At 44.0% G+C, this 25,759-nt stretch overlaps 1 protein-coding gene across 5 annotated transcripts in view; it reads left to right on the forward strand.

Moving 5' to 3' along the window:
- Nucleotides 1–986: 986 nt before the first annotated feature.
- The window catches only part of CREBBP (CREB binding protein), a 93,508-nt gene continuing 68,735 nt past the window's right edge, over nucleotides 987–25,759 (forward strand). For 2 of the 5 annotated variants that reach the window (XM_064390318.1, XM_064390315.1), the window contains exons 1-2: nucleotides 1,108–1,336; nucleotides 14,725–15,437. In XM_064390318.1, coding sequence (XP_064246388.1) covers nucleotides 1,252–1,336; nucleotides 14,725–15,437 — 798 coding nt within the window. In that variant the 5' untranslated portion in view covers nucleotides 1,108–1,251. Of the gene's footprint in view, nucleotides 1,337–1,482; nucleotides 1,620–14,724; nucleotides 15,438–25,759 lie in introns of those variants that run through there. The other 3 variants (XM_064390317.1, XM_064390319.1, XM_064390316.1) reach the window with 3 other exon arrangements.

Raw genomic sequence — 25,759 nt, forward strand, 5'->3', positions numbered from 1 at the left:
GGACGCCGTGAGGGGGGAACGGACATCTGAGGGGAGCCGGACCACTGTGAGGGGACAGCTCCGACAGGAGCAAACAGGAAAGACCGTGGCGACGACTTGGACGGGGAGAAATGTACTCTGAGGGGACTGAAGGGAGACTCTGAGGGGGCAACGGCAGGAGGCACCTGAGGGCAGACGAAGAGGGGACGCTGTGACGGGGTGCGACGGGGGGAGCCCCGACTGAAACAAACAGGGCAGACCGAGGCGGGGCACGGCGGCGGAGAGCGAGCGCCCAGCACTGCGGGCACGGAGTGTGGGGCGGGGTCGCCGCCCGCCCCGCCGCCGTCCCCGAGCCCCTCAGCGGAGCAACTGAGGACGGCGCCGGGCGCTTCCGGCGCCGCGCGCGCCTTTCCGGCAGGGCGGGGCCGCGCCGCGAGCGCGGTGACGCAGCGCGCAGGCCCCGCCCCCGCCCCGCCCCCGAGGGCTCTGGAAAAGAGAAGAGAAAAAAAAACTTTTTTTTTTAATTGAGGAATCAACAGCCGCCATCTTGTCGCGGAGCCGGAGCGCGGCGCGGGCGGAGCGGGCCGGGCCGGGCCGGGCCGGGGCAGCGGGGCCGCCCCGCCGCCGCACGGGGCAGCCGCGCCGAGCGCCGCCGACGCGCACAGGGGGCTCGAGCCAGCGGGGCGCAGCCGCCCGGAGCCAACCGACCGCCGCCGCCGCCACCGGGAGCCGCCGCCGCCGCCGCGCCGCGCTCATTGTTTTGGGGCGTTTTTGGGGGGTCGGCGCGTTTTTCCGCTTTTTGGTGATTTTTTTTCCTTTTTTCTAATTTTTGCCCCCCCCCCCCCCCCCCGCTCCCTTCTCTTCTCCTCCCCCCCCCTCCTCCCTCCCCTACCTCGGCCGCGGGCGGGCGGCGGGCGGGGGCCGGGGCGAAGCCGCCGCCGCGGAGGGGAGGGGACGGGGCGAGGCGAGGGGAGCGTGTGGGGGGGCGGAATGCGCCCCGAGTGACGGCCTGAGCCGCCATCCGGGCACCGCGGCGGGGGGAGCGCCCGGGAGGAGCGCGGCCGGCAGGGAGGGGGCGCTGGGCCCTTCGCTCCCCGCCCCGAGCCCTCCTCCCTGCGGCCTGCGGCGGCCCGGCATGGGGGAGCGGGGGCGGCCGGCCGGGCACTGAGCGGCGCTGTTGGGTTCCCGTGCGGCGGAGGAGCGGGGACAGCGAGCTCGGCCCCCCCCGAGCACCCCCCGACAACGATCACCGGCTCCGCCGCTCCGGCCACCATGGCGGAGAACTTACTCGACGGGCCGCCCAACCCCAAGCGAGCCAAGCTCAACTCGCCGGGCTTCTCCGCCAGCGATAGCACAGGTAAGGCCGCGGGGGTGGCTCGGGTGGGGCTCCACGGCGGTTCTCCCCCCACACCCCCCCGCCCCGGCGGAGGGGGGGCCTGGGGACCGCCCGCCCTGCCGCGGTTCCTGGCGGGGGTGGGTTGGGCCTCCTGCAGTCGAAGTTACCGGGCGGGACCCGTACGCCAAGTACCGTCCCGGCTATAAATAGCGGTTGGAAAGAGACGTTTTTTGAGTCGGGTTTCCCTTCTTTTCCTCTGTCGTCTTCGTTTTTAGTGCCTCGGTTTGGGTGATGGGGTGGACAGGTGAGTGGGGTGCGGGTAGGGAAGGAGAAGGGCCAGGCGTGCGAAGCACCGGCCGTCCTGCTTATTGTACAATCATGGAACGGTTCGGGTAGGAAGGGACCTTAAAGCCCGTCTTGTTCCATCTCCTGCCATGGGCAGGGATACCTTCCACTATCCCAGGTTGCTCCAAGCTCCGTCCAGCCTGGCCTTGGACACTTCCAGGCATGGGGCAGCCGCAGCTTCTCTCGGCAGCCTGCGCGAGGGCCTCGCTATCGTCAAAGGAAGGAATTTCTCCCCGATACAGAATCTAAATCTACCCTCCTTCAGCTTAAAGCTGAAGGTGCCTTCTTGGAAGAGTAGTTGAGGTTTCTGTCTTCTCCTTAAACCCCACAGATTACCCACAGCTAATAGCCCTGTACAGGCTTTTTCACCGTGCCCCTGTGTGTGACACACTACAGAATAAAAACTCCTTAATAGCTTCTTAGTCACAGAATGATTTGGGTTGGAAAGGATCTTGAAGACCATCTAATTGTACCCTCCAGTTAATACTTTGTGCTTTTTTTACATCCCAACCTGTGACCGAGGTTTTAAGGTATTTGGCTTAAACTGTTTCAAGCATTTTTCCTTTAAACCCCAAACGATTGGCCGATAATAATTGAAGTTGTGGGGTTGCTCGTATGCCGAAATGCCCGGCAGCCTGGCAGTCACTGCGACTTGTCTGTCTTGTAGTCTCTCTGGCGTGCCTTTTTCTTCAGTTGTGATGGGTTTGTAGGTAATAAAACACATCAAAATGTCTCGTTTCCAGCCAATGTGTGCCTGTTGTAAATACACACGTGTGTGCACAAGAGCATGTGTGCCTGGACCGGCCTCTCCCGCTGTTCCAACTGTTTCAATCCCTGAAAGAGTGGTTTCGGAAGAACACGAAGTCTGTTGCACTTGAATTTCTGCTTTCAGAGATTAATGAATCTTGTGGAAGGGATAGTGATAAGTTAATCATGCTTTGCCTGCTGTGTTTTCATAGACTGAAAAAAAAATATTACTATAATTGAGCTGATAAATTCTGTGGGTTTTTTCGTCTTGCTCAATCTGCATTTAGCAACACTTTACAGATGCTTCGGTCCTTTAGAGGTTTTTTATGGAAACCTTTTCTTCTCAGCCTGCAAATAAATGAAACAAGCGAGAAAGAAACAGTATCGAATAAGAACTGTCAGGGAATGTCTAGGTGAGGTCTTGTGATTGAACCGTGTTAATCCCTGGTGTGGAAGCCCTGGAATATGTGGAAGGCTGATACACAAGTTGCTGCGAAATTCTCTTTGTAACTCAGGACAAATACAGTTTATAGTTCTTAATTCTTCAGCGAGACATTTTAGACTCTCCTGGTAGCCAGTGTCTTGGTTTGTTTTTTTTTTTTGTCTTTCTTCTTTCTTTTTTGAAGTTCACTTGGGCTGTTCTGGAATGCTTCAGTCTTAATTACGTCCTGTTCAGCAAGTTCTCGTGTGTCTCGGGGAGCTCTGTGTGCTGCTGGATGTGTGAACTCCAGCATCTGCAGAAAGTTCTGCAGGGCTCAGGGGGCCTGGGGCACTGCGATGGCAAACCCCGAGTTGTATTCTGGACGAGTGTGTCCAAGGAGTTCTGTCATCGTCCCGGTGTTCCATAGGCAGAAGTACCTCTCTGCCAAGGGCGTGGGTAATGTTTGTGCACTTAAAGAGAGGGTTGTTTTTAGGAAAAGCACTTCTAGGTTTGTTGCCAGCAGTTAATGCTGCTTGTTGAAGGATCGCTGGAGGTTTCCGTGCATTGTGGCAGGCGATACAAATACTTTGAGTAGTGATTGCTGTCAAATGCCTGCTCCTGGAACTAAACCAGGCTGCTCCCTGGTGCTGGGGCTTAAATGGAAAAGTTCTGTTGCAGCCTAGAAAGTGGCCTTTGTGATCGGGGGAGCTTGGGGAGATGGGTCTGAGGCTTTTGCCCTGGGTGAGCAGTGAGTTGAGCAGAATTACTGTAATTCAGTCCCACACGGGTGGGTGCTGTGGCTGCCGTGAGGGGGACGTGCTCTCACCGCTGCCGCCTTGGGCCCGGCTGAGCAGTTTGGCTCAAGCCTGCAAATGCTCACACCCGAGGCTCTGATGGCAGGCCTGAACATTGGGCAGAAAGCAACTGCTCTCCTCCTTGTTTATATTTCTCTTGATGCTTTGATGCGGTGATGTTAAGCAACTCCTTTTGTCAGGGTAAGTTTTAGCTGCCTTTAATCTTTCTGATAAAAATAGCTCCTCAGCTTACCGGGGCAAAGTTTGTGCCGTTGAAATTGGTCTGTTTACCTTCTGAAAATATGGTCTTTTCTGTTAAACCTAAGCAGCTAATCCAGTGTCTGGTGTTGCAGAAGGGTGCAGAGATGAAAGGATAACAGAAATGGGCGCTGTGACCATCGTTAAGTTTCATGATAGTCTCATTTCGCAGTTGCCCTGCTGCTCTTTGTATCAATAAGGAAGGTTAAGGCTCCTGGCTGTTAACTTTGCTTGCCATTGCTGTGCTGTATTGAACGAGCTGACTCCTGTGGTAAAATGTCCGTGGGAAAGATTTTTCCTTGTCTAGCCAGGTAGGAGTAGTGCTTTTGTCTAATTACTGCTTTATTGGATACACAGGCGTTTTCATACCTAAACATTTGTCTCCTCTGTGGCTGTTGTGAGATGTTCTCATCCAGCACTCCAGAATAAACAAGGGACTCCTACAAAAAGTAGAATTACAGTAACTTTGCTTATGGCAGTGTGTTATTTCCATGCTGAGCGTTGTGATTGTTTTGTACATTGCTGGCATTGGTCCTTCAGCAGAATATACAGAGACCTGGCGGCGTTCTCGGGCTGGTTGGGAAAAACGTGCCTGAATGGAGCAGCAGCACAGCTGGAGGTGTTCAGGGGCCCCTGGACTGTGGTCCCTTCTGCAGGTAGCTCAGTGAGGCTCTGAGTTTCATTAAAGTCATGCTTCTGTCTGCATTCATTGTGTTCCCTGCAGCTTCTGCTGCTGTGGTGCTGCGCCAGTTCCAGAAACAACACAGTGTAATCTGGGCCAGAGCAGAGGGTGTCCCTGACGGCATCGGGAGTTAACAAATTCCTAAAGTAGGTGAAGTTGGGAAGAAGGTGAGATGAGCAGCTTCCAAAGTCCATTAGAGCTAGGTTTTCACTTCACCCTTCCTTGTGTAGGGGGTTTTGTTGATTTTTAATTCTTTTTTTCCTCCGTAACTTCTGATCCTGGACAGATTAAGCCGCATGGCTGCTGCTGCAAAAGCTGCAGGCCAAGCTCCCTGATAACTCCTGTTCTCTTCCTGGCCCATGTGTTGGCATCCAGGGCCCGGATTTTACACTGGGGAAAGGCTGGCCCTGCTGCACGTGCCTCCCTACGTGCCGAGATAAGCAGATCTCTGGCTGACTCCCAGCCAGCCACAGAACTTCGCAGAAGGGAGTTCCTGTCGATGCGCAGCCCGAGTTGATCCTGCTCTCCTGCCAAAAACCAGATAGGTGTATTGCACTGGATTTGGGTTTAGTTTGAAAAGAGGTGGACAAAAGCAAAGTAGCTTAAGGAAAGACAGCAAGGTTTTCTAAGCTTGTGTTCACATTCTTAGCAGAGACTTCAGATGGAGTGACGTCTCGGTGATCTAAACCCAGATTTTGTTTGGGCACGTGAAAGTATTAGTATGGATGTTTTAAAGGGTTCATTCCTGCGTGGCTGAAAAGCTTCATGGAAGCCTGTGTAATCTGTCTGCTCTTGTTTTGTGTGATACCTGCAAAACTCGAGTGTTGTGTGCATGCTGTGGCAGTAAGAATTGCAGTTACACACTCGCTTCCTTACTCTCTCCCTGGAACAAGGAAAAGGATAATTTCATTAAGTGAACACACTCTCATCTATAGGCAGAAAAATCAGGGAAGAAAGTAATTTTCTGAAAAGCCGTAGGTGAAGGAGTGTGCATAGTTTTAATTGTTCCACGGGAATGTCCTTTTTGTTTGTTTCTTTTGTGGTGCTTGTGCCCTAACTATCTGGGATGGGAAAATGAGGTGGGATATTTCATGGCTATATTGTTTCTTGTGGAATACTTCATGGTTATATTGTTTAACACTCCTGGAAGCACAGGGGGTGGTGGCTGGGAGAGGATGATGCCAAGCAAGATGTTTACTTTGAGCTAGAAGTTTGATACAAACTGTTGGGGTTTTTTCACCCGAAGTGACTGACCTGCATAACTTGATGCCAGCATTTGTGATCGGGGACAGGAGATTTTTGAGATTAGAAATGGGCTCATTTATAGAGTCTAGCACAGCTAATTCTTACCAGTTCCTGGGGCAGTGCTGATAGCAGAGTACAGTGTACTCTCCCAATGTTTGTGGGCTTTTACGGGTTTTTCCAAGGAGTTTGACACTCATGTCTGTGTGGGATAAAAAGTTGAGCAGATGATCTGCTAGCCTGATCATATGTGACAGTCCACAGTTCTACCATTTTGCCCATTCCTTTATTTTTTGAAATTCATACTTTGATAATTGAACGTGTACTGGGGACTTCAAACTTATTCCCCCTCCAGTGACTTGAAGTTAACTAGGAAAATGCTGTGCTACAGAGCTCCTGGAGGAGCCCTGCCAGCAGCAGGCAGGAACAGAGGCTGTGTCTTTGCCGTACTCCAGAGATCTCTTGGTAGCTTGTGAAATGATTCCCAGTTTTCTGCTGCACATTATTCACTTTCTATTTTGGCTGGACATTCCTTGGAGTCATTGTCCAGTGCCATTAATTATTTCTACAGCAACATGCTGTTCTTTTTTATTATACCTGCAGCTTCATATTAAAACCCCCACATATTCTTAGTGTTTATCTTTATTAGATATTTTACTTACTGTTGCTATCTGCTAAGAGAAGAACATGATAAAAACCCCTCACCCTATCAACAACATACTGCAGGTCAATGTGAAATCAGTGTGCAGAGGGTAGCTGAAAAACACAATTTGAAAAATTCTGGGTTTGTTCTTATACAGTGAAAAAATTTGAGGGATAACTTAGAAATCTGACACTTCCACTCTAATTTGGTTTGCACTTTCAGGAATTTTTGCTTTGTACATCTTCCTTTTAACATATGTTATGTTTTCCATCTGTCTTCTCAAATGTCTAAGATACAGAGAAAACCTAAATTGTTTATTTGGAAAACTCTTTATTAAAGGTGCTTCAGCAAATACTATTAAGTATTTTGCAGAATCATAAGTGTGAATTAAAAGAAAACTGCAACTTCTATTAGTAGTGGTAATTATAACTCTTAATCTAAATCTCTTAACACACTCTTCCTTTCCTGCTTTCTTATTTCCCATCACTGAGAAATAAGGATGTTATTTATGACACCGGATAAATACAGCATCTTTGGTTTGCAGTTTGTGTGTGTATATATTTTTATTTATGCATCTGTAAAATAATCCCCAGCTTCCCGGCCAGTCACCTTTAGTGCTGTGGAAGCTTCCTTGGGAAGACAACATTGGGAAAAGGAGTCTTTCTTCCCTGGATGCCTGTTCCTCCCAATCTCCTGGGCACATGTCGTTTTCCTGCTGCAGTTGAACATGGTGGAGACAGGAATGAGAGCTGGAGCCCTTCTGCTGCAGGGTGAGAAGTACAGTGGGACATTGGATGGCAGCCCCTGTCCGTGTGTGTCACCAGGAGAGCGCGCGCTGCTCGCTCTGCCCAGCTTTGCCACCTTGGTAGCTGGGTTAGTGGGTGTTGCTGATGACATCACTTCTGTGTCATCTCTTGTGTAGTGTCATCATCTCATGGAGAGAAGAGATGGGGAAATTACCAAGTGGCTTGGGTTAAATACTGAGTATGAGTCTGGTTTGGAATTGTTGTGAAGTTTTTTCCTAAGTTCATCAACTCCCTAAAGGAAAGTATTAATGAGAATGGTTCAAAAGAGCCTCATCCCACTGAAATCAGTGCTTTAAAGTAAAAGATTCATGAGAGAGTTGGGGGGTTTTTTGTATTGTCAGTTACAGTTGGAAACTTTTTTAGACATAAATATACAAAAATTGTTAGTTTTAAGTGCTTGTCGGCTGTTGCTTCCTCGTGTATGTTTGGTGTGTTTTGGGTTGTATGTCTTTGCACAGCTGAGTTTGAGTTGCTAAGCAGAAGACAGTTCCCTTAAATTTGGTATCAGAAATAAAGAGGGAAAAGTGGCATTAAAAAGAATGGAATTTGTACTTCTTACAGCTTCTATACGTCACAGAGGAGACCCCAGACTTGATTGTTTCATGTTGCTTAGTTTTTTTTCCTTGTTTCATAATATTACTTCAAGTACGTATTTACATATTTCACTCTGCCCAGAACAGGCCTGTTCTGTGGTTCTGTTGGAGAAGCTGTGTTAACATGGCAATTGTCATAGAAGGACTTGTGTAGCTGAAGGGAGCTCCTGAGCCAGAACTGAGCTCCAGTTCTCACCACTGACACTGTCAGTCACTGTGGGGAGCATGAGGAGCTGAACACTTCAAAACCTGAACCACCTGTGTTGGCAATGTATTCACTGAGGAGTCTCTGGCCGGGGAATGTGACAGCCAAAGTTTGTTTGTCAAGATAATTCATGTCCTTGTGCATTACATGCCAATTCCCTTTCCAGGTGGGCAGTGAGGGTGGCACAGCCTTAAGAGAAGCTGTGGGAGCTAACCCAAGGCAGGCACAAGCAGACACTGACTTGGTACAGACTGTGCATGTCAAGCTGACTTAAGCAAGTGCCCACTATTAATTACCAGACTCTCGGATGATTGCTTTTAAAAGGGTCATTCAGAACTTAAATGTTCTGTCAGCTGTTAAATTTGGGCAGGAGGCATGATGTGTGTTTGTGATAGGACGAGAAGGCAGTCTCACTTATGTTAATGTGCTCCAAGAACCTTAAGGTATTTAATCTTCATCAGGATGATCTTGTGAATGAGAAGCTGATGGTCCCAGTGTGGTGTCTCCCAGCCCATAGGCAGATTGCCTCCTCTTCCTTCTGTCCAGGTTTCTCTTCTTATGGTAAATAAATTTACTGAAGCCTTCTGCTCTGTAAGAGGGTTAGCCTGGTAGCCATGTGCACTGGGACAGTAGCCATGTGTGTCTTGTGGATGTTGCTGGGTGGGATTTAGTCTTATTCAAAAGAGCAGACATGGCAACTGTGTCAAAATAGTGAAGATACCTTGGGAAACAATTAAGAGGAAGAATGGTTTTGGAGAGGGGCAGAGGAAGGCAAAGGCAATCCATCATTTGCCATCTGATGCTTCTAAGAGCAGACCAGAGTGAGCACTCTTGTTGGGCTGCTTCTGCCACACATTTTGGGGTTACCTTGGCTTTATTTCCCTCTGGCCTCTGGGAAGAGATTAGAGACTAGCTTCTTATCTGGATATTTTTCATAGTTGCTTCTTTATATAAGCTGTAGTGCCAGGTGCAAGGGCCATTTAATGTGCTCTCATATACTACTTTGTAATTGATAGGGAAACATTCAAGTAATCTGTGATTTATTTTTATGAAAGGGTAGAATAATCCCTAAACCCAGCAGTTACTTCTGAAATAAACCAGTATCTCAGGTTTTTCTAGATTTTTAACCCAGGTTGTGTTGTCACTGTGAGCACAGCAAAAGAGAGATGGTGGAGACACCTTGGACAAGAGAACTTGGGGCAGAGAGAACCTTAAGGTTGTGACATCGTGATACAAAACATGGAAGTGGAGAGAGAGGCTGGGGACTGAACCTGGTGTGACCAGGAAAGAATCTCAGTTTATACTACTCTCTTTTCATGGAGGTGAGGAGGAGGACAGGGACAGAGCAGATGGCTTTTCCTGTATCAGGTAGCAGTTGTTACCACACCTCAGTGGTGGTACAAAGGATGTGGATAAGTGCATTTTCCCCATCCTGCCTTGTGTGTCTGCTGGTGGAGCTGGTGTCAGGAGCTGAGACAGGAATACAGTAGTACTGCAGTAGAGAACTGATTTTTTTTTCCATTAGTTTCATGATTGGTTTGTATAACAAGCTTCAGTTTTGAAAAGTCTGACTTCGTTACTGAAGTCTTACCAAAATGAACTGGGGAACGTATTAGGAGCTGTCTCTAAAATCCCAGCCACAGGAAAACAAGTGAAGGCAAGTGTTAAACCCATTTTCAAAAAGGGTTAAAAGACAATAGAGTAAGCTACAGACTGTTCAGCCTCCTATCCATCACTGGGAAGGTCATGGAGGAGCTGGAGTGAGTTCAGTGAAGGGCTGCTCAGGACTTTGGGGGCTGGAGCATGTGCCCTTTGAGAGGAGGTAGAGGGCTGAGCAGTCAGACCTGATGTCCTTTCCAACCTGAGTGACTTAGGGCCTGTCAACAGGAGAGAGCTGTGATGATGATTCCATGAGTTTTCTAGAGATAAGTCCCAAGGATTACAAAAGGTAATGTTCATATCAACACATTTGAGTTTTGACCTGTCCAGTGACTTAGAGACAAGCAACCCAGACTGTATTCCTTTCTCATCCCAACTGCAAGTAGTTTAAATGATCAGGCAAGTAGAAATTTAGTTGAATATACAAATTTCTTATTATTCAAGCCATAAATTGGTGAGACTCATCCAGATCCTCGATGTTGGATCTCTTATTCCTTCTCATCACCCTCCACCCAGCCATCAGGGTCTCCTTAACCCAGCCAGGTCCCTCATCACCATCATTCTCATCATGATCTTAACATCATTCTGGTTGTTAAGCATGGTGTTCAGAAGAAGTGGTGCTGCTCTGCTGAAAGTCAAGGTCAGATGCATGTCAGTTCCCAAGCTTTCCATGTCTTGTTAGGGAAAGACACAAATCTGAAGTTTCCTTACGGGCAATTTTAGATTTTCCGTGAACGTGTTGTTTAATTGTTCTAAAACATTAATTGCAATAATTGTCTTTTGTGAAACAAGAAATCACAGAATCCTCAAACCTCGAAAGGAAGTTGGAATGGACGTGGTAATTGCTGACTGTGCCACACAGTGTGGCTATTGAGGGGAGCTACCTGACAGTGAATTTTAGGGAATGGCTGGAGCTCTGAACTGTTGAGGCTTTGTCTGCTGGGGTCTGGCGTGATTGAAAGAAGCCTTACAAAACAAAATTGGGCTCACTGAAATGTAACAGCTATGTTGGCATGAAGAAAGGCCCGGTGAAAATACTGCTTGTGTGCTGGACTTAGTGTCTGCTCTGTGCCACAAGCACAGGAGAACTCCAGTCACGTCTCAAGCAAAGATTATGCTGTAAAAAATGAAACTGAATTTGGTAGTTCTCCTCCTGCTTGCTGTGAGATACATTTGAGATAATAAGGCACATAATGAAACACCTTAGGATGTTTGTCACCTCTCCAGGCTGAGGTAAAGGGGAAAAAATGGTGACATTGAAACAAGTTAATTGATTGAATATGGATATTAGGAAAGTCTCCCAGTAACAGTCACAAGCAGTTGTGCAGGTGAGAATGTTCTGCCTTCGGGATGCAGCAGAGTTTTGGGGTTTTTTTTCTTCTGAGAAGGCCTAGAAGGAAACAGAATGTGTTTGTTTTTTTTTAATTCTGGTTGCTGAAAGTGTTGTCCAGGAAGGCAGAAAACTGTGACATTTAAGCTCATAAGACTGAAATTAGGAGAGAAAATGTCTCAAGTGTGGTTATCTTCTACGTGTGAAAATAGCTGCTTGAGGAACGCAGAATGCTCAAATTGGAAAAGGAGCCTTTTGGAAAGAGTGGGGGTGTGGTGCTTGCCTAGTGCTTTTCCATGCCTTCCAGAAAACGTAATCTCTGGTTTTTTGGTGCTCTGCTGGTAAGAGGACGTTTATGTGACAGAGGTAATGAAAGGTGTGAGGTTGAGGATCAGAGGTGCCGTGTTAGAGACAAGACACGAGGAGGTGAATCTCTGCAGCCTTAGTCAGCTCTGCTGCTTCATGAGCACTGAGTTAGAGGTATGTGCCTTTTGGGTTTGGGGAATCTCTTCTCCTTTAAAATCCAGACCACTTTTCCTGCTCTGATTGTGCTGGGTGCATGGGAGCTTTGAGGATGGAGCAGGTTAAAGCTCGGTGGCACTTCTCAGCAAAGGTGTTCCCTGACCATGGCTTCAGGTAACTGCATGTAAAGGCAGAGGCATCCCTTGGTTTTGAGCCTCCTGGTAGCTGCCTTTGAGAAACACTTGAAGCATTGAGAATGGGATCAATTCTTGTGAGGATGGAGGGACTGCAGTTGCTTTTCATTTCTCTGTCAGTAGAAATGGGCCATGTTCTTATTATGGCAGATTTTTATATGTGTGTAAATATACTTATTCTTTTTATAACTGCCAAGACAATCTCTTATCTTTATGGATTTGTTGCAGACATGCTCAAGTAGATTTTTGTTTTCTGTTGTATTTTATAACCGTTGTAAAATGTGTCTTGTGTTGCTGTTTTTAATGTGCATGACTCTGAAGAAATATAAAAGAAGATGATTAATCATTGCATGAACAATTGAATTCTTGGTGAAATTTTACAGGACCATTGTGTTAAGTTGTTTACCTGCTTTTTATTTTCCTGCTGGCAGAGCAGTATATTTTCCATGTCTAACCTTAATGTACAGCCTTCTTACAGGAGCTTAGGAGTGGTAGATTATTTCAGGTTTTAAGTGGCAATATTCCCAAATGCTTTCTTCACTCTTTTTTTGTAAACTGCAAAAACATTTCCAGTTCTTGGCTCTGGCAAGACAGAGAGTCCAGCCAGCCAAGCAAAAAAACAAATTGAGCATTTATACTCCAGCATCCCATTTTGAAATACAGCTGGAAAAAACTACTCTTTAAACCACAGCAACATCTTCCCCCTTCACATTTTGTCTCTTTGCTCCTATCCCCACACCCACGCATCTATTGTCCATGAAATATTAACAGTTTTGGTGCAGAAGCTTGGAAGAACACCTTTTTGTGGGATTTACAGAAGGTGTGTGAACAAGCACTGTAAACCTTGAACTTGGGGAGAGCTGGGGTGGTCAGAGCAGTTTGAGAGGCAAAGCCTCAGCCCCGTGTGCCAGCCTTGGTGACTTGGCTTTGGTCAGGCTCCAGCTGTGGCCACCACCAGTGGCAGAGCCTCCCAGAGCCTCCTCATTCCCTGTTTCAGCATTCCCAACTGAAACAGGGAAATCTTGGAAGAGTGGAAGAGGGAAAGTAGAAGCAAACTGTATAGGAAGTGGCACACTGCAGCCTGCTCAGTGGGAGATGTTGTATGGGAAAGTGGAGGAGGGATGAAGTGATCGTGGAATCAAAGGTACACCAGGAATTTTTGTAGAAGACAAGCAAAAGATGAACTAAAGACCTGAAATGAAAGGCAGCAAGTAAGAGAAATTAAAGATACTTTAATGAATCCTGCTGAATGAAATGCCTGCTTGGAAGGGAGCAGGGTCTCTGTTCTGAGCAGGGTGTATTTGACACCGTGCAGTCCTGGAAGGATTATTGACTGCAGTAGGTGATGATGGCAGGGTATGGGCCCCAGAAGGACATGGTGCTTTGAGCACCTCAGAACAGCCAGAATTTAATGGGTTTGTCTTTGTTTACTGTGCCTCTTTGTGTAACTCACTAGGCATTACAAGTCTGACCATTTTTAGTAATTTTTCTTCAGTGAGGTTGAATTGGAAATGCACATGCTGATAAAATGCGTGATATTAAAGTGTACTGAGATGGCTTGGTGATGCACTGTGCTTTGTGATAGTTTGTGTTGCTTGAGGTTTGTTGTTTCTTTTCAATGTACCATCTTACATAATTTTTGCAGCCTGGATCTTGCTCCAACTTTTTGTGGTTGAAGAGTGAATTAAACTTTAAAACAATGAAACCTTTGGAATGTCTTTCTTAAGTAAAGAACTCTTCTTTGCTCTAACCTGGAAAAAATGTGGTTTGTTGCTCAGTGTGAAGGACTAGGGTTTGTCAGGGCTGGCTTGTGGGGGCAAAATAATGTTCTCCCACATTTATGTTACAGTGAGAAGTGATTGTTTTAGTTCATATCCTTGGATTGCAAAACACTTCCAAGATGTGTTGTGTGTTTGAACAGCTACTTCAGTGTATTGAGGCTGGTCTGCTTAGATGTTTATAAATATGTGCCTGTCCTTATGTCTTCAAATATGGAACTTTTATTTTCACATGGAAGTACCTATATACAGTGAAGTAACATTCTATTTTTTAGTTACATTCTAAAATAACCTTGTTACATAGATGCTGCTTGTGATGCACAATAAAATATTTTAGTGAAACTGAGTTAGTCCTTTAAAGGAAAAAAAAAAACCCCACCACTTTTTTATTAGTCTGGATGTTGCAGCCAGGCAGAGCTGTTCCTTCAAGTGGCTTAATGAAGATTTGATTGATTTATTTTGCTCATCTGGAGAGTGTGTGGATTACCTCTGTCAATATTGGGCATGATAAATGAGGGCTGGGCACTTACAGAGCAATTTGAATTATTTGAGCTGTTCAGGAATCGAGCAGTGACTCGATTCAAGAGGCATTACAAGGAGAAAATGCTGAGTCCCTTTCGAGATCTTCTGAGGTAGCAGATCATGGTACAAATCAATGACTAGAAGCTGATTTTAAATGTCTTGATATGTGAGACTGCGATCAAACTGCTGAGGAAATCATGGTTGTTCTTTGGTGAAGTTTTGAACAGCGCTGGAAGATGTTCTTTGGCCATGTGCACACATAAATGACAGGGTAGAATTGCTGGGTGAAATGCGGTGGCTTGGGATTACAGAGGAGGTTGGAAAAGGTGATGTAATTGCTCTTTTGGGAGCATAAATCAATAGGAAAAAAATCTGTTGTTATTTCTGCCTTCATCTTTAAGCCAAAACAAGGGAAATTTAAGCATTAGATTAGATCATTGTATTCATGCCACCTTTGTTTTCTTTAGCTTCATTTTGTCAAAATTCTTGCCAGAAAACCTGTTTATTGGCCAGTGCTGTGCCCTGCATGGTTGTGAGTGCACAGTGTGTGGTGGCTGTGCTCTGAAAGGCTCTGGAGTTTGTGCCACGGGGACCCTCACTCGCTTAGTCCTGGGTAAAGACATCCTGAATGTCTGTGGTTGTTAACTCTGGTACAAAGTAGCGAAGATAAATATTTTAGCTACTCATTTGTCATGTTTTCTCACCCATGTTTCTGTTTTAACTTGTAGATTTCGGATCTTTGTTTGACTTGGAAAATGATCTTCCTGATGAGCTGATCCCCAATGGCGAGTTGGGCCTTTTAAATAGCAGTGGGAACCTCGTTCCAGATGCGGCTTCCAAACACAAACAACTTTCTGAACTTCTGAGGGGAAGCAGCAGCTCTTCCTTAAACCCAGGAATTGGCAATGTGAACTCGAGCAGCCCCGTGCAGCAGGGAGTTGGTGCTCAGGTGCAAGGGCAGCCCAACAGCGCGGGCATCGGCAGTCTGGGCACCATGGGCAAGAGCCCGCTGAACCCAGGAGACTCCTCTGCTCCAGGCCTGGCCAAGCAAGCAGCCAGCACCTCTGGACCTACCACACCTGCATCCCAAACTCTGAACTCTCAAGCACAAAAACAAGTGGGAATGGTGACGAGCAGCCCTGCAACATCACAGACTGGACCTGGGATATGTATGAATACTAATTTCAGTCAGACACACCAGAGCCTTCTCAACAGTAATTCTGGTCACAGTTTAATGAACCAGCCTCAGCAAGGACAAGGGCAGGTAATGAATGGATCTCTTGGGGCAGCTGGAAGAGGAAGGGGAGCAGGAATGCAATATTCTGCCCCTGCCATGCAGGGGAATGCAGGCAGTGTGCTGGCAGAGACTTTAACCCAAGTATCTCCACAGATGGCTGGGCACACCGGGCTGAACACAGCACAGACAGGAGCAATTACTAAAGTATGTACATGCCATTTACTGTATTCTATTTATTGTACTTGTTTTTCTCCATACAGGTGTTTAGGAAACACAGTAGATCCTTTTCTGGGACAGAACTAAAGGATGTGCTTTCTTGAGTCTGTAGTTACCCATTTCATTCACCAGTGATATTGTGAAAAGGAGATAATTGAAGCAGTTCTTCTCATGTAATCAGAAATGAAAGCACTTGTTGAAAAAGACATCCTCGAAGCCAAAAGTTGGAGAGTATCTTAGCAAAGTGAATTAGAAAAGAGTAGCATAATCCTGCAGAAAGGAAGCAGATGATTTCTCATGTGCAGGATCTCAATTTAGCTGCCAGACAACGCCATCTTCTAAAGCAATGTGAACACTTGGAGATTGAAGGGAGAGGTGTAGCAATTGCTCCTTTTGTCAAGGACCACTGTCAGCAGCCGTGCAGCAAATGTTTCTTAAATATGGAGGAACTGGTCTGGAAACATCAAATTTCATGTAGATTGCCAAGCTAATGCAAACTGTGAAAGGGGAGAGCAAGAGCCTGATTTGGTGTCCATTGTGGATCAGGGCAGGGAATATGTACCTGGAAATATCTGCTTCTGTCATGGGGCTCTGCTCTGGCTCCCTGTTTGATGCAGTTACTGCTTTTTAGTTCTTTGTTTTCCAGGTGTGAGCTTAGAGCAGTGTTTTGACTGCTGCTCCTGCCTTGTGCCTTATCTCTTTTCTGTACAGTTCCTTCATGAAATTTTGATGGCAAACCCACCATGTTCTGATATGTAGAAAAAAAGTTAGTTTTTATATCTGATATTTTATCTATTCATACATCAGTAGCTGTTGTCACTGTAGTTTATTAGCATGTAAATGTTAATTCATTGATGTGTTAGTATTGTGGAAAAAATTGCATTGCCTCATATAAAAGTGTGTGTCCTGTACTCTGAAGAGGTGCTCACATCACTTTGGAGTACTGTATAGTTAATTTAAATTTTTTTGAAAATAAAAACCATAAAAAGCATTCTCTCTGCAGTGAAGAGATGCTTCTGCTTAAGGAAGAGATACTTGTGTTACAAGTGAAGGTCAGAGCATCTGAAAGTTGACATAACTGTTTTGCAGGCTGGAGACAGCTAATTTTATTGTGTCAGAGCTGATTGGTCTGCACTGAAAGGGAGTCAGCTTATCTTTCTTTTGTTTTCATTTGAAATTTGTGGGAAGAGTGAGGAATTCTATTTATCTGGCTTATTTCTGTGAATTTACAGATACCTAAGTTCCTGGGAATAGATTTTTTCTAGTCACTACTCAGTTTTATGTGAAACTACTAATTTTTCTATGTGAACCAACTGAAGTAGAATTACCCCAAAGCAAAGGACTTGCTGACAGAGTCTGTGTGAGCCTGATGGGGGAGGCTCTGAGAGGTCTTAATTTATTTTAAACAAACCCACCTCTGGTAAAGGACAGGCCAGATCTCAGACAAATTCCAGATTTCAAGGGCTTCAGGTTTAGCCTGTTGCCAGCTGCAAATGGATTCACCAGCTCAGGAAAGGGACCTCAAAGTAAAGTTGGCTTGGAGCAAGGAATACACCGGAAAAGAATGGTGAAAGGAATGTTTCATGACAGAGCATAAGTGATAAAATGGTGCTTCTTTGAAGGTGCACTTAAAATAATTTTAAAAACTTGGCCGAGTAAAACAGGAGAACTGGTGTTTTACAGGGCCCCATCTCTTGTTGAATAAGATGAAGCTTAAAAGCATTGTGTTTCTTTAAAAAGTTTTACTTTATATACATCTTATTTTTCTCTTAGTAAAGAGAGCAGGTGAGGTCAGTGTTTTACACAAAAAAAAATGTGTTTCCATTTTGGAACAAATACTTGCTCCCTGAGTTTTCTTGTGGCAAGCAGCAGTGTTCTCTGTTTTTGCCATTTTCTTAGTTGGCATTTGAGGGTTGGTGTCCTTTTCCAGTCTCTCCCCATCCCCCAGTTTATTGTCCTAATAGGATTATCAGCCATGATTGTGTGTTAGCTTTTCCTTATTGATGCTTCAGGAAAGCTTTTAAGAAAAGCAAAGAAACACTTCAGTGAGTTTGTCTGTTCTTCTGAAACTGAAATTTCTGCTGAAGGAAAATTTGGGTTAGTTTGTTTTTTCACCTCCTGATTCCCTGGTGTTTACCACTTAATGTGTGCAGCTTAAAAGATTAAAAGAGCTGTAATAAAAGTGGTGAGGCAGCTGATCTACCTAATAATGAACGTGTCCAACTGGACTCAAAGACTTAAAATGTAGCTGCCATCCTGCTGTATCTGTATCAAGGCTGGAAGGAAATTCTCTAGGTGGTGACTGTAGCAATATCCTAAGGGAAAGAAAGAGCTGTGAAGTACAAATGCAGAGAAAATACCTAAAAGAACTATTTAAAGCAAGATCTTCTAATTACATTAAAAATAGGTGATGTGCATCTCTGCCTAACCTTGTTGAAGTGCAGCTCAGTAGCCCATTTTTCTCAATTCAGTGTGTTTATAAGCAGTGTGGGGAACTCGTGACCCTTTGTGGTTTGGGACCAGTTTTGTTAGGCAAGACCTTGTTTCTGTGGTAGCTGGTTTTAATCCTTTTTTAGTGTGTGACTAATCAATCCATTCCTTTTTCTGGTTTTATGTGTTGTGGTGTGTTTATACAAGCATTCTTTCTATTAAGAGAAAAAGAAGGAAAAGTGTCCAGAATCTGGTCCCTTCACCTGATCTCAGAAATTGCAAGGATTTATTTCATCTGGATCATCAGCAGCCATGATTGTTAATTTTGGTCTGGACTTGCTATTTTAAGGCAGGACTGAGCAGGGTGACTGAGGTTTATGTTGCAGTGCTTGCATGAGCCAAAGGTGGAGATAAACCTTACCTCTAACCTTTTCAAACAGGAGTGGAAAATAACCAATTCCCAGTGTCAGAGGGCAAGAAGGTGCTGATATCAAGACAATTATTCTTCCACTGGCAAGGAGAGATTAAAGTAAAATAAAATACTTCCTCAATCTGTAGAGATGTGAGCAAAGATTTCACCTGATACTCTAAAAATCAGTGATTTTTCTTGCTGAGATACCTGGAAGCCTCTGAGGAACTATCTCTTCCATGATACTGTGTCTGTCTCTGCTCCCTTCACTGGCAGCCTCCTTTGCTGTAACAATTTTGCCTGTAATTGTGGCATTGTGGCCCTTTTTTCTTGGATGACACTACAAGGAGAATTTTTATTGGACTGGGTTGAAGTTCCTTGGGAAATCAGCTTTGAAGAGGAAAGATTTGTCTTTGAGCAATTATTACTTGGTGGGAGTAGAGGAGCAGATCATCTTGTCACAGTCATTTCCAGCAGTAATGAATTGCCCTTTTGTGTTGTACCATGTCTTTGTTGAGTCCATTAAGTCCAGAAAACATGTTCAAACCATCTAGAACATCTCGTTGGAGGTGTTTTTTCAAGATTGTTGATTGTTGGATGTGATAAGCAGTAGCAAAGCTCAGCAGATGGTCACTGCTTCCATGGGAGTGAGCACTTCATTGGAGACGTGCTCGTGCCTGACCCTCTCCTGTTGCTGTGGGAGCTCATCTTTCCCAAATGAAGGAGATGAAACCTTCCTGTTCTTTGTGGCTGGCAAGGGCTGGAAGTTGAGTTTCTTTCAATGAATTGTTAGAGAGTCTCTTGCTGAGATGCATTCCCTGTGTCTAGTACAGCTGTCAAAGCCTGTGGAAAGTTAGAAAAAAATTGTTGGGAAGTTCCCATTTATTTTGTGTGGTTGTCAGGCTTCCTTTTTGCCCTGTGTTAGGAGTTTTGGGCTGTGATTCCCCTACCTGGTGCTTCTGCTCTTTCCCTTTAGAAGTGGTAAAGTCCCATTCAGATGAGAGGACTCTTGAGTGTTTTCTTTTCCATGTGTTTCCAAGCTGTAATGCCTCCTCATACAATTCTGTAAAAGGAGTCACCTTTTCTTCAGTAACTTCAGAGTCCTGTCACTTCAACAGGGATATTCTGATACCCAGCAGCAGAAATTAAGGAAAAAATCAGGAGTTGTTCATGGCTGATAATCTGCAGAAGGTATTGCTTTTAACCTGAAGTGAGGATACAGCTTGCTGAGGGCTCCTGTCAGAGTATTTTTCTTTACAGAGCCATTAAACCTACCCCAAGTTCAGGCACCACATAATCAAACATTAGTGGGCTCTGTATGCCTCAGAAAAAGATTCAATTGTTTGGTCAGACCTGAATCTATAAAGAGATGAGAAGAAAAGGGTTGTTTATTTTCATACCTAGTTGTGAGGTTTACAACATTAATGGTTGTTTGGAGGTTTTTTTGAGATGCCTTTTTGAAGATTGAAGATTTTGAGTAACTTTAATCTACCTGTTTTGAAAACTCTGAAGGAAAATAATTATGCTGGTATGAAATAGAACCTGTGTGCAGGGAGAAATTGATGGAAAAGCTGATGTGGCTGGCAGATCTTCCAGTGTAGTATTCTGGGAGGTAGCAGAGAGTTTAGAAACAGAGTTCCAGGTGCTGTGTGCAAGAGATGAGTTTTCCTTACCTCTGTCTATGTATTTAAGCCCCACTGGAAGTTGGTACCAGCAATGGGATTGGCATCAAAACCTGAACAGGCTCAAAACAATCACTAACTGTGCAAAACTAGATCTGGTCTGCTGGATTTTTGCCTATGAGTGCAGAACAGTTTTTTCCTCTAAATGGTATTGGCCTAATTTGTTTGGACAGTGCACGTTTTCAACTTTATTTCAGTCAGAATGGCCACATGGCAGTGTATGCTTCAGTAAGAGTAGGTTCAGATTAAAGAGGAGGAGGAACTCTTACCAGAAATGAACTTCAGAAACCAGTAAAACCATTTTTTCTTCTACCAAGAGAATAACCCGGGGCTTTTTAATGTTGAGCTATAAAAGGAGTGAATTCTCTCGTTGTTGTTTCCAGGCAGGGTGTCTGTCTAATACGTGTGCCTTGGACAAGCACATTCACAGTTTTGCTCCCTGTGCTGTTCACTGAGTGTTGTTTTCATGTTGGAAATTAATCTTGAGTAAATTAAATATGATAATGACCCATGTTAAAGAGCAGGACTTACACAGTGTATGTGGTTACGTTACTTGTCTCGGTGTTGTGAGGAAACTGTGGTAAGGAAAATTGGTGATGAGAAAGAATGAAGCCAACTATTTATTTAAACAGATCCCCCAGCTGCTCTTGCTGAGTACCAGATTTAGATACGCTTGCTGATTGTGAATTAAGTCAGCTGAAGATGTTCTCATTCCTTTGCAGCTCTGTGTGTTTGAGCAAACTGCTGGTGCTGTTTGTTTCTGTGGTGGCTCTCAATCTGTCTGAATTCTGCCTGAATTGCTTTAACATGACTTGCAGTTAATTTGCTTCTCATCCACGGAGTTGTCCATGCTTGGCTGCCAAGCTGCCTGTCTCCTAGCAGACCATGCCTCTGGCAAGCACCAGTAGCCAGTCCAAATCATATTCCAAACAGGGCTGCTTCCCAGTTCCACGGGACTCCTACTAATGTTACAGACTCAACCGTAGCTGCTTCAGTCTCTGATAAATAAAGAGCACCAAAACAGCATTTTTACTGAGGTGAGACATATGTGTTTTTGTAATAATACAACAGAAGAAAGCTATAAATATAGAGAAACACATAATAGCCAAACTCACTGGCTCGTAGTAAAATGAAAGTCTCCGAGGCAGTTTTGTTTTGAAACATGACCGTGGAAAGTGCTGCTCCACAGATGAGTTTGCTGATACGTCAGAGAGATTTAGTGACTTAAAAAGCTCCCTTCCCACAACTCCTGGCACCCGAAATTCAGTTGTTTCCTGTTTCTAGTACATGAGTTAAGTCTTGTTTGCAGTTGTGCAATGTAATTGAAGATCTTTGCAGCGATAGGCACTTGGCTGGGGCTCGTGCAGGTATCAAGGTTCAGTTTGGCTCCAGGGCTGCAAGAAACAGAGCACTCAGCCTTGGTGGGGACAAACCACAGCTCATTTTCCTCTCCTGCTTCACACCCAAAAGCCTCTCTGTGCAGCTTATCAGCCAGCTGACAAAAATTAAGTGTTATGGGATCTCTTCAGTGCAGAATTGTGCCATTATCCTCTACTGTGATAACACACCACAAACATTAAGGTTTTTGTTACTAACTATCAATTATATTGGTGAGAGTATTGTAATTCTTCAGTTTTTGTTGTTAGAGTGGGGTTTATTTCTAAGTTGTTTATCTGAAAGAAGGTTTTGGGACTGAAACTAGCATATTCACCAGTTGCTTTGGAAGCCATTGATTAAAAGCAGGATTTACAGTGTTGTTTCAGGTTAGTCAAAATGACAGAAACTCCCAGGTCCTTAATGACAGATGTAACTGGGATGACGTCTTTCCAGTTTTCAGACAGCTTTCACATATCTTCCTGCTGCTGTTTGTAGTTTGGGGTTTTTAATACCCAGGTAAAAAATGACTCAGATGTTGGGAGGGAGAAAAACCTGCCAACTGAAACGCTGGTGTGCAGAAGTTACGAAATGCCTGGATCCTTCAGTCAGAAGGAAATCTTTGTCACAGTAATTTTCTTAATAGACTCTAATCATGCATGTAGATATGATTTCACAGGAGCCTTTCTGATGAAAAGAGCTTTTAGCAGGTCTCAAATCTTGCCCTTACTTAAAAGATAAACTTAATATTTGTGCTTGACAGTGAGCTGTGATTATATTGGGAATGCTGTAATTGAAAGGACATACAGAAATGTGTTAAAGCAGGAAGTGCTGTGGTCTGGAAACTAAAAGCTGGTGGTCTGTTTCTTTAGAAAGAAGGCAGTGCAGGAAACTTGGAAGATTACGTAGAGTTTGATAACTGTGTCAGCCTTCCTGAGAAATGGATCAGGAGTGAGAGCAGCAAGGAGACAATTCTCCTTTTGCAGCTTCCACAAGTGAAAAACACTTTGTTGAAGGAAAACAGGACTCTTCAACCATCAGGCAAAAAAGTAAGATTATGTTGGAAAGTTGCACTTTTGAATTTTGAAATTCACTCATTTCCATAGGGGGTTAAAATTATTAAACAAGAGATTACACAAAGCATGCCCAAATCTACTTTGTAGTGGGCAGATTATTCTTCACCTTGATTAACATTTAAACTACAAAAGGTGTTTCAATACACATTTTCCCTCCATATGTAAAAAAAATTTCTGAGTTCTTACTGGCACAATTGGTAGTTTACTCTGCAGGGCTGAGAATAAGGAATGGCAGAATATAATGACATTTTCCTTTCTTCTTGTGAATGTTTGGAGGAAATACCTGTTGGTTTTTGTTTGGAAGCTGAAGTCCATTTGTGTGTGACATCAGTTTGCTGTAACTGTGTCCATGGACTGTAAATAGTATGTGCTCCTTTCTCCTCCTCATCCTCCTTCTTCTTGCTATTACAGTAAAGAGAATTTTTATTTACTCCAGAAATTACTGTGACTGTGAAGTGGCATACTAAGCTTGCTTTTGATTTAACTGTTTGTGTGTAATCTGAGCAATGGCTTTAATTCTAAGGAAGACTTTGCAGAATTAAGATTTAGATTAATAAGGACTTGAGATGATTTTTGGACTCCTGGTGCTACAAAAAGTACCTGTAAGGAGCACCTGGAAATGTCTGTTTACATGTTCTGAAGATTCACACATCCCAAAGTGATGGATGTGTTCTTTGGTATCTATGTACAAATCCTATTTAGGTTTGGGAAATAACAGTGTCCTGTGCTCTAAAAAAGATTCAACAGTGCCTTTGTTTTAGAGTGAATCATAATGAAAATACAGCATGTTAAATATAGGACCATCCTTGCCAAAAGAAATGAAATAGATTTTTTCAAGAGCGGTAAATAGATTATTTAGCACTCTGCTGCTGTTTTGGATGGAAAGGATTTGTGTTCTCTGAGTGACTGCAGCACAAAGCTGCCCTGGCTGCATGGCTGCTCTGCTTGTCAGGGGAGTTTGGAAACAAAACAAATGCCCTTTGAAGCTTTTGGCAAATTGACTTAATTAAATAACTGCCTTTAGGACGAGAGGATCTTTGTACCCTGCTAATGGACAAGTGTTGGAACACCACCAGATGAAGATGAGATTTCTCTCTTGGAACAAACAGTGGTGGTTCCCTCAGTCTGATATGGGGCATCTTGGGTTAAAAAGCATTTCTGGATCATCCTCTATGCAGCTGCTGTCAGTGAGGAATGTGTGTGCAGGCCTGGTTTGTTAAACTGTTCAATTTTAATCCTGTTTAAAGACAACCATCAGATCTTGCCTTGGTTAAAAGCCTGCTCAGGATTGTCTCAATAGCTTCATGGGTATTGTTAAATCTTCAAGGAGAACATGGTTTATAGAAGGACTGGAAATGTCACAGTAGCTCTTGAAGTCACTGTGGTGTTTCAAAACAAACATATTTGGCTCTTAAAGTTATTTTAAAATTATTTTAACAGTGTAAATTATTTATAGTTACATTTCTCCATAGTTAACATCAGGCTGTGATACTTGTGCTAAGTAGTTGCTTGGAGTAAGCAATATTGATTTTTGTTTCTTTTAATGTATTTAGTGTAACCTGTAGTGTGAGTTTGTTTCTTGTCTATTTGGTTTTTCTCCTTGGTCTGCAATTGAAAAGTACAGTTACTTTTAGAGTCACATCCTCTCCCTTCAGGGTTTCCTCTTTTCCTTTAGGATTCATGTCTGTCAAGGAGAGTATACATTGTAAAGGAAGGACACAGAATATCTCTTTTCATTATATTTTGGAGATACTTTTCCTGTTGCTGTTCTTCCTCAGAGCTACTGTTGTCTTTTCTGCCACCTCTGTGGAATATCCCATTCCATGGGCTGCCTGATAATGTATCCTTGGCCAGCTTCTGGGAGATAAATGGGGAAAGCACATCTTAAATAGTGCTACTGTTTTCTCTTACCAAAACAGCTTATTCCTTATAATACTACATTTTTGGAGCATGACGTGCTCTCCCTTTCCCTGGCTGTCTCCAGCCTGCCATAGGCACTGCTGAGGTGCTGGCAGACACAGCTGGCAATTCTGTGCAGTTGGGTACAGTCTGCAGGGCTGATATCCACAGTACAGCAAATAAAGGCAGGAGTGCAGACTTTGGGTTGAATTTGGTATAGAAATCTGCATTTATAGAATCATGGAATGGTTTGGGTTGGAAGGAACCTTAAAACTCATCCAGTTCTCCCCCTGCCATGGCATGGACACCTTCCACTGTCCCAGGCTGCTCCAAGCCCTGCCCAGCCTGGCCTTGGCACTGCCAGGGACCCAGGGGCAGCCACAGCTGCTCTGGGCACCCTGTGCCAGGGCCTGCCCACCCTCCCAGGGAACAATTATCTAATGTAAATTTCCCCTCTTTCAGTTTGAAGACCTTGCCCCACTGTTCCTAAATTTTTATTTAGCTTAATGATGATAAAGTGCAGGAACTAGGGGAGGACAGGGATACTCAGTTGGGAATCTGTGTTAGAAAACTGTGTTTTGGTGTGACCATGAATGTGCTTTAGTACACGCTGAAGCTTCTCCTGGAATTAACTCATAAAAATTTTGGCCTGTGAATATATAGTTGAGTATCTGTTGAGGCATATCTTCACTGAATTTCAGCCTTTCAAAATTCTCTTTTTAAGTATTGTTGAATTATTCTTTGTGTCCAAATAGATTTTCTTGATGAAACAAACCTTTGAAACATCTACAGTTAATTTTGTGGTTCTGGTTAAGTATCTGTTCTTGTATACTAAGAATAATTTTTGTTTATCTGAAGAAAGCCACTTGCTCTGCCTGGCACTTATAAAAGCTCTTGAAGCAATTGGAATGCATTGATCAATTGTGGCTAATTATTCATTAGAGCTTTGAAGTTGTTGTTTGCAGAGGTGACACTCATTACAAAGTAAACCTTCTCAGCTTTATTTTGCTCCATAAGTACAACAGTGATACTGAGTGCAGAAATTGTAGTAGATTTCATTGTGTTTGTACTCAGTTCTGCAGAATTTTGGAGACATTCTCTTTCTTCAGGCATGTATATAGTGTAAGCATATGAACATTTGATTTTCTTTTCCTGGGAAAAGTTGGTTTCCAGTTAAATATATGAAGAATCTGTTCTGTATATATCCAGTCATTTGTAAAGAAGGTTTTCCCATGAAATTTTGTCTTTTGTATTTCAATAATTATGAGGAAGCATGGGTTCATTTTTTTAAAGGCCTTGGAATATGGAAGTTCTTCTTTGGCCTCTGTGAAGTGCTTGGAAGAGAATTTCACATCTTTTTACAAGTGGTAATAAAACACCTGGCTTCTTTTTAATGGGATTTTAAAAAATTTATTTCCAGTTTTACCAAATTTTAGTAAC

The sequence above is a fragment of the Passer domesticus genome, chromosome 15 (assembly GCF_036417665.1).
Source record: "Passer domesticus isolate bPasDom1 chromosome 15, bPasDom1.hap1, whole genome shotgun sequence".
In the NCBI taxonomy this organism is placed as follows: Eukaryota; Metazoa; Chordata; class Aves; order Passeriformes; family Passeridae; genus Passer; species Passer domesticus.